The sequence below is a fragment of the Tachyglossus aculeatus genome, chromosome Y4 (assembly GCF_015852505.1).
Source record: "Tachyglossus aculeatus isolate mTacAcu1 chromosome Y4, mTacAcu1.pri, whole genome shotgun sequence".
NCBI classification, from domain to species: Eukaryota; Metazoa; Chordata; class Mammalia; order Monotremata; family Tachyglossidae; genus Tachyglossus; species Tachyglossus aculeatus.
This window is the reverse complement of record NC_052096.1, coordinates 7,466,138-7,475,033: the sequence shown is the minus strand read 5'-3', so window position 1 is coordinate 7,475,033 and position 8,896 is coordinate 7,466,138. Positions and strand designations below refer to the sequence as shown.

General features: G+C 55.4%; 1 protein-coding gene across 1 annotated transcript; it reads right to left on the bottom strand.

Annotated features, from left to right (window-relative positions):
* Positions 1-298: 298 nt before the first annotated feature.
* Positions 299-8,862, bottom strand: FCER1G (Fc fragment of IgE receptor Ig). Its single transcript, XM_038768672.1, has 5 exons — positions 8,754-8,862; positions 2,624-2,715; positions 1,641-1,682; positions 1,432-1,452; positions 299-577 (listed from the first exon to the last, which is right to left on the bottom strand). Exons 1-5 carry the CDS (start codon positions 8,809-8,811, stop codon positions 515-517), a joined length of 276 nt encoding a protein of 91 aa, XP_038624600.1. The 5' UTR covers positions 8,812-8,862; the 3' UTR covers positions 299-514.
* Positions 8,863-8,896: the final 34 nt, after the last annotated feature.

Below are 8,896 nucleotides of genomic sequence, written 5' to 3'. Positions count from 1 at the left end.
TCTCTGCATCTCCGTTACCTCATCTGTAAAATGGGGATTAAGACTATGATCCCCAAGCGGGGCAACCTGAATATGTTGTATCTACTTCAGTGCTTAGTACAGAGCCCGGAACATAGTAAACGCTTACCAGAAGCCCTTAAATACCGGACAAAAGAAAGTGCTGTCGCCATCGGCCAGGTGCCCCCCTCAACCTCTTCTGTCTCTCCCCAAAACTGGGGCCAGGGGGGTTTGGACCATTCGTCCTCTGACCCACCCAGGGCGGATGTCAGAGGTCAGAGGTCAGAGTTCAGAGCGGATCTGGGGGTCCAAACAGCAGAAGCTTTATTGGAAGGCAGCAGGGGACCCGGCGTTGATTAGGAGAGAGGGGACCGGTGGACGTTTATCATTACCTATTAATCAGGGGGCAGGACTGAAGCGCGGAAGGAAGAGGAGGGGGAAAGACCTGAAGAGAGCGGGAGGAAGAGGGCCGAGGCCCAGCGAGTCGGGGGGATCGGGGTCCCTTCCGTCCCCCATGCTATTTCGGGGTCTTCTCATGGTGCAGTGTCTCATAGGTCTCCTGGCTGTGACTGCCCAGACCCTGGGGGAGGAAAAAGGAAAGCGTGGAGGGGTGGCGGGGGGGTCCCCAACTCCCTCCTCCCACCCACGTTTGATCCCGATCTTCCCCTCCCCACCTATCCCGCTGACCCAGGACGCACCCCGACTCCAAGCCCCAGCCAGACAGGACCCCCCCCCATTCCCCTTCTCTCCCGGGGACCCCGCAGTAGGCGCTTAATACAGTGCCCTGAGCACAGTTAGCCCTCAATCAATCAATCAACCGCATTTATTGAGCGCTTACTGTGTGCAGGGCACTGTACTAAGCGCTTGGGAAGTACAAGTCGGCAACACGTAGAGACAGTCCCTACCCAACAGCGGGCTCACAGTCTAGAAGTCTAGATATGATAAATATGATCAAATGATGGAGGAAGTTGGGGGATGCAGCGATCGCGCTCCCCACCTTCAAAAGCTCCCTTAGACTGGAAGCTCGTCGTGGGCACGGAATGAGTCTGTTTATTGTTGTACCGTACCCTCCCAAGCGCTTAGTACAGTGCTCCGCACCAAGTAAGCGCTCCGTAAATACGACCGAATGAATTAAAGCACGTCTCCAAGAGGCCTTCCCCGACTGAGCCCTTATTTCCTCTTCTCCCGCTCCCTTCTGCGTCCTCCCGGCACTTGGATTTGCTCCCTTTATTCCCGCCGCCCTCATCCCACAGTCCTCGTTTACTTATTCATACCGTGTCTCTTCTGTAAGGAGGCGGGCAGGGAGCGGGTCTACCAACTATGCTCCACCCTACCCTCCCAGGCGCTCATACAGTGCTCAGCACGCTTTAAGCGCTCCGTAAATAGGACGGATTGATGGATTGGGCGGTGATGGGGGAGGCTGGTCTCACTCACCGTGTAGATCCCCTCGGATTTCTGGAGAGACAAAGCGGGAGAGGTTCAGAATTCCGGTATTCCCACAGAAACCCAACATCCCCTCCGCTCCCCCAATCCCGAATATCCCGGGCGAGGGCAGAGCTGAGGGGCTCCAAGGGGGGACGCGGAGGGCGGAGGAGACCGCGAGAGGGGTGGGAAGGGGCCGGTGGGCCGGAGAGACTCCGTACCTCGAAGCCGACGGAGGATTCGGGCTGCTTTCTCACTTGGACCTGGGCGGAGAGAGGACGCGGTTCCCGCATCGGAGCAGCCCGTTGCCCCCCTCGAATCCCCTCGACTCCCACCTCCTTCTCCTGCCAGCCAGGGACCCCCATAACTGCAGCTCCAAGACGCCTCCCCCAGGAAGCCTTCCTGGGCTCCCCAGAAGCAGCGTGGCTCAGTGGAAAGAGCCCGGGCTTGGATGTCAGAGGTCATGGGTTCAAATCCCGACTCCGCCCACTGTCAGCTGCGTGACTTTGGGCGAGTCGCTTCCCTGCTCTGGGCCTCAGTGACCTCATCTGTAAAATGGGGATTAAGATTGTGAGCCCCACGTGGGACAACCTGCTCACCTTGTAACTTCCCCAGCACTTAGAACAGTGCTCTGCACGTAGTAAGCGCTTAATAAATGCCATTATTATTATTATTATTATTATTGAGCGCTTATTGTGTGCTCTTATTGTCACTGTACGAAGAGCTTGGGAGAGGACAATAGAACAGGAAACAGATACGTTCCCTGCCCACAGCGAGCTCACAGTCTAGGGGGGGAGATAGACGTGAATATATATAAATAGATGAATATATAAATAAATCAGTCTATAAATTGCAGCTATATACAGGTTCTTCCTCTTGGGCCCTCGGGGAGCCTTCTGAGGGCAGGGGCTGGACACCCACCCGTACCCCCCATCTCCCCACAGATCATCATCAATCATATTTATTGAGCGCTTACTGTGTGCAGAGCACTGTACTAAGCGCTTGGGAAGTACAAATTGGCGACATATAGGGACGGTCCCTACCCAACAGCGGGCTCACAGTCTAAAAGATCGGATCTAAAAAGTCTAAAAGCCCTCAGATCAGGTCAGTCGGGAGGCCGGCGGGGGCGAGGGGCTGTCCTGCCCCCCACCCTGTCGTCGTCCCCCCCCCCCCCACCCGGACCCCACCAGGAAGCGGGCAGTACCTTGAGGCGGCAATACAGCAGGGTGAGGACGATGCCGTAGGCGAAGAGGATGGCGTCCAGTATGTAGCACAGCTCGGGCTCGGCCAGGGCCGCTGGGGCCGGAGGAGGAAAACGGACAGGAGCTCGGGGAGAGGTCGGGGGTCGCGAAGCGGGACCCCAGCGCCGCTCCCCCGACCCCAAACCACATGTTGGGGCGGAGGGGGGACCGGTGGGCTTCCCGTGCCTCGGTGGGGCCCGTGACCACAGCTCCCCACCGCTGCTCGTTCAGCAGAAACCAAAACCTCAGCCTCGGCAGGTTTTGTCGCCTGTCCCCTGCTTCTATCTTCATCATCAATCGTATCTATTGAGCGCTTACTATGTGCAGAGCACTGGACTAAGCGCTTGGGAAGTCCAAATTGGCAACCTATAGAGACAGTCCCTACCCAACAGTGGGCTCACAGTCTAAAAGGGGGAGACAGAGAACAAAACCAAACATACTAACAAAATAAAATAAATAGAATAGATATGTACAAGATAAATAGAGTAATAAATCTGTACAAACATATATACATATATCCAGGTGCTGTGGGGAAGGGAAGGAGGTAAGATGGGGGGGATGGAGAGGGGGACGAGGGGGAGAGGAAGGAAGGGGCTCAGTCTGGGAAGGCCTCCTGGAGGAGGTGAGCTCTCAGCAGGGCCTTGAAGGGAGGAAGAGAGCGAGCTTGGCGGATGGGCAGAGGGAGGGCATTCCGGGCCCGGGGGAGGACGTGGGCCGGGGGTCGATGGCGGGACGGGCGAGAACGAGGTACGGTGAGGAGATTAGCGGCGGAGGAGTGGAGGGTGCGGGCTGTGAGCCCGCTGCCGGGTAGGGCCCGTCTCTAGATGTTGCCGACTTGGACTTCCCAAGCACTTAGTACAGTGCTCTGCACACAGGAAGCGCTCAATAAATACGATCGAATGAATGAGGGGCCGCAGGGGGAGCCCGGAGAGGAGGGATGGGGTGAACAGCAGGCGGGAGAGACGGGCCCCATCTCAGTAGGGGGACGGAGAAGCCCTCCGGGACGGGGGTGATCACGGAAGGTGGTGGGAAGAGGGAGTCTACTCCACTGTCATCAACCCCCCACCGTCCCCAACCCCAACTACACCCAGAGTCCCAAGCCGGAGGCCCAAAGAGCTAGACTGTGAGCCCACTGGTGGGTAGACTGTCTCTATACTCTGCCAACTTGTACTTCCCAAGCGCTTAGTACAGTGCTCTGCACACAGTAAGCGCTCAATAAATACGATCGAATGAATGAGGGGCCGCAGGGGGAGCCCGGAGAGGAGGGATGGGGTGAAAGACAGGCGGGAGAGACGGGCCCCATCTCAGTAGGGGGAAGGAGAAGCCTTCCGGGACGGGGGTGACCACGGAAGGTGGTGGGAAGAGGGAGTCTACTCCACTGTCATCAGCCCCAACTACACCCAGAGTCCCAAGCCGGAGGCCCAAAGAGCTAGACTGTGAGCCCACTGGTGGGTAGACTGTCTCTGTACATTGCCAACTTGGACTTCCCAAGCGCTTAGTCCAGTGCTCTGCACACAGGAAGCGCTCAATAAATACGATCGAATGAATGAGGGGCCGCAGGGGGAGCCCGGAGGGGACGGATGGGGTGAACAGCAGGCGGGAGAGACGGGCCCCATCTCAGTAGGGGGAAGGGGAAGCCCTCCGGGACAGGGGTGACCACGGAAGGTGGTGGGAAGAGGGAGTCTACTCCACTGTCATCAACCCCAACTACACCCAGAGTCCCAAGCCGGAGGCCCAAAGAGCTAGACTGTGAGCCCACTGGTGGGTAGACTGTCACTATACGTTGCCAACTTGGGCTTCCCAAGCGCTTAGTACAGTGCTCTGCACACAGGAAGCACTCAATAAATACGATCGAATGAATGAGGGGCCACGGGGGGAGCCCGGAGAGGAGGGATGGGGTGAACAGCAGGCGGGAGAGACGGGCCCCATCTCAGTAGGGGGAAGGAGAAGCCTTCCGGGACGGGGGTGACCACAGAAGGTGGTGGGAAGAGGGAGTCTACTCCACTGTCATCAACCCCAACTACACCCAGAGTCCCAAGCCGGAGGCCCAGAGAGCTAGACTGTGAGCCCACTGGTGGGTAGACTGTCTCTATACGTTGCCAACTTGGACTTCCCAAGCGCTTAGTCCAGTGCTCTGCACACAGTAAGCGCTCAATAAATACGATTGAATGAATGAGCGCGAGAGCGTCACTCAACCACCTCCGTGGCCTCGCCTGTCGCTTAGTACAGTGCTCCTCACACAGTAAGCGCTCCATAAATAAGATTGACTGACTCCCCCGCGTCACTCTGATTTGCTCTCTTTATTCACCAACCGCCCCAGCCCTACAGCTGTCATTTTATTTCTATTAATGCCCGTCTCCCCCTCTAGACTGTAAGCTCGCTCTGGGGAGGAGGGAATGTGTCTGTTCTATTCATTCAATAGTACTGATTGGGTGCTTACTGTGTGCAGGACACTGTACTAAGCGCTTGGGAAGTATTCATTCATTCATCATCATCATCAATCATATTTATTGAGCGCTTACTGTGTGCAGAGCACTGTACTAAGCGCTTGGGAAGTATTCATTCATCATCATCACCAATCGTATTTATTGAGCACTTACTGTGTGCACAGCACTGTACTAAGCGCTTGGGAAGTCCAAGTTGGCAACATATAGAGACAGTCCCTACCCAGCAGTGGGCTCACAGTCTAAAAATTCATTCATTCAAACGTATTTATTATTAATAATAATAATAATAATAATGATGGCATTTGTTAAGCGCTTACTATGTGCAGAGCACTGTTCTAAGCGCTGGGGGGGGGGATGCAAGGTGATCAAGTTGTCCCACGTGGGGCTCACAGTCTTCATCCCCATTTTACAGAGGAGGTAACTGAGGCTCAGAGGAGTTAAGCGACTTGCCCAAGGTCACACAGCAGACCTGTGGCGGAGTCGGGATTCGAACCCCTGACCTCTGACTCCAAAGCCCGGGCTCTTTCCACTGAGCCACGCTGCTTCTCTATTGAGTGCTGTGTGCAGAGCACTGTACTAAGCGCTTGGGAAGTACAAGAGACGGTCCCTACCCAACAACGGGCTCACGGTCTAATTGGAGTACAAGTCATGCTGTCCTCTCCCAAGCGCTTAGTACAGCGCTCTGCACATAGTAAGCGCTCAATAGATACGATTGATTGATTGGGTCAACGGAACACGCCTACCATCTGTTTTTAAGCGCTTAGTACAGTGCTTTTGTTAATATGTTTTGTTGTCTGTTTCCCCCTTCTAGGCTGTGAGCCCGCTGTTGGGTGGGGACTGTCTCTATATGTTGCCAACTTGTACTTCCCAAGCGCTTAGTCCAGTGCTCTGCACACAGTAAGCGCTCAATAAATACGATTGGATGAATGAATGAATGAATGAACGAACAGTAAGCACTCAATAAATAGACTGAATGAATGATGAACAGTAAGCACTCAATGAATGAATTTTTTTTAATGGTATTCCTCAAGCACTTACTATGTGCCAGGCACTGTTCTAAGCGCCGGGGGGAGATTCAAGTGCATAGGTGGGACACGGTCCTCACCCCAAGTGGGGCTCACCATCTTAATCCCCACCGTACGGATGGTAACTGGGGTACAGAGGACTGAAGTGACTTGCCCAAGGTCACACCGCAGACAAGGGGCCGAGGCGGGATTTAGGACCCTCTCCGGACCGTAAGCTCCCTTGAGACTGTAAACTCGTCGTGGTCAGGGGATGTGACTGTTTATTGTTCTATTGTACTCTCCCAAATAGTAATAGCAGCATTTGTTAAGCGCTTACTATGTGCAAAGCACTATTCTAAGCACTGGGGAGGATACAAGGTGATCAGGTTGTAGGGGGCTCACGGTCTTCATCACCATTTTACAGATGAGGTAACTGAGGCTCTGAGAAGTGAAGCGACTTGCCCAAGGTCACACAGCAGACATGTGGTGGGGCCGGGATTCGAACCCATGACCTCTGACTCCAAAGCCCGTGCTCTTTCCACTGAGCCACGCTGCTCAGTACGGTGCTCTGTGCACAGTAAGCGCTCTGTAATAGTAATAATAATAATAATAATGACGGTATTTATTCAATCAATCGTATTTATTGAGCGCTTACTGTGTGCAGAGCACTGTACTAAGCGCTTGGGAAGTACAAGTTGGAAACATATAGAGACAGTCCCTACCCAACAGTGGGCTCGCAGTTTAAAGATAATTAAGCACTTACTATGTGCCAAGCACCGTTCTAAGCGCTGGGGAGGTTACAAGGTGATCAGGTTGTCCCAAGGGGGGCTCACAGTCTTCATCCCCATTTTCCAGATGAGGGAACTGAGGCCCAGAGAAGTGACTTGCCCAGAGTCACCCAGCTGACGATTGGCGGAGCCGGGATTTGAACCCATGACCTCTGAACCTCTGATGCTGTAGTAAATAGGATCGACTGACCCGGGCCCGTGCTCTAACCGCTAGCCCACACGGGACAGAACTACGCCAATGGTAAACGCTCAACAGATAAGATCGATTGATAGGGAGCCCGGCTCCGGCCAGAAACCTAATCAATCAATCAATCAATCAATCAATCGTATTTACTGAGCGCTTACTATGTGCAGAGCACTGTACTAAGCGCTTGGGAAGTACAAATTGGCAACACATAGAGACAGTCCCTACCCAACAGTGGGCTCACAGTCTAAAAGGGGGAGACAGAGAACAGAACCAAACATACCAACAAAATAAAATAAATAGGATAGAAATGTACAAGTGAAATAAATGAATAAATAGAGTAATAAATATGTACAAACATATATACATATATACAGGTGCTGTGGGGAAGGGAAGGAGGTAAGATGGGGGGATGGAGAGGGGGACGAGGGGGAGAGGAAGGAAGGGGCTCAGTCTGGGAAGGCCTCCTGGAGGAGGTGAGCTCTCAGCAGGGCCTTGAAGGGAGGAAGAGAGCGAGCTTGGCGGAGGGGCAGAGGGAGGCCATTCCAGGCCCGGGGGATGACGTGGGATCGATCAGTCGTATTTATCGAGCACTTTAGTGGGTGCGGAGCACTGTACTAAGCGCTTGAGTCCACTCTAACAACACATTTCCTGCCCACGACGAGCTTATGGTCCAGAGGGGGAGATGGGCGTTAATAGAATTAAATCAACGGCGGAGACGGTCGTGGGGCTGGGTGGGGCAGGGCCCGATCCGCCCCACGGCAAAGCCGTCTAAGCGCTTGAGTCCAATCTAACAACACATTTCCTGCCCACGACGAGCTTACGGTCCAGAGGGGGAGACAGGCGTTAATAGAATTAAATCAACGACGGAGACGATCGTGGGGCTGGGTGGGGCAGGGCCCGATCCGCCCCACGGCAAAGCCGTCTAAGCGCTTGAGTCCAATCTAACAACACATTTCCTGCCCACGATGAGCTTACGGTCTAGAGGGGGAGACGGGCGTTAAAAGAATTAAATCAACGGCGGAGACGGTCATGGGGGTGGGTGGGGCAGGGCCCGATCCGCCCCACGGCAAAGCCATCTAAGCGCTTGAGTCCAATCTAACAACACATTTCCTGCCCACGACGAGCTTACGGTCTAGAGGGGGAGACGGGCGTTAATAGAATTAAATCAACAACGGAGACGATCGTGGGGCTGGGTGGGGCAGGGCCCGATCCACCCCACGGCAAAGCCGTCTGTAAGATGGCGGCCGCAGGATGGGAGAGCCGCGGGAGCTTGGGGGAGACCCCCGTCCCCGGCCACCCTGTCTCCGTGGTAGTGACCCCGTCCCTCGACGCCCCCGCCTCTGCCGTCCACCAATCAATCGATCGTATTTATTGAGCGCTTACTGTGTGCAGAGCACTGTACTCAGCACCAAGCGTCACCTCCCTTCGTGCGCCTGCCGGCCAGAGGGGCCTGGCACGGCCCCCTCCTCTTTCTGCCCCCGACGCCAACTTCCCACTGAGCTCCCAAGCCGGGGGCGAGGTGGGGGGGTCCTCCCCAGAGGCCCTTCTGAGGCCTCGCCCGTCGGGGCCACTGGCTCCACGGCTGTAGCTCTGACTGTAGAGGGTGCGCCGGCCCCCAGGCGCGGTGGTCCTGAGGGTGGGCCCCCGGGCGCGGCCCCCCGACTCACCTGCTTCCTGTGCCAGCAGCAGGAGCAGCAGCAGCAGCTCCAAGGCCCGGGGACCCATGGTGGCGGTGGAGGCGGGGGGCCGGGGGGCGGCTGGGTGTCTTGTGTAGTTCAGCCTGCAGCTCCCTGACCACAGGACTCACCCC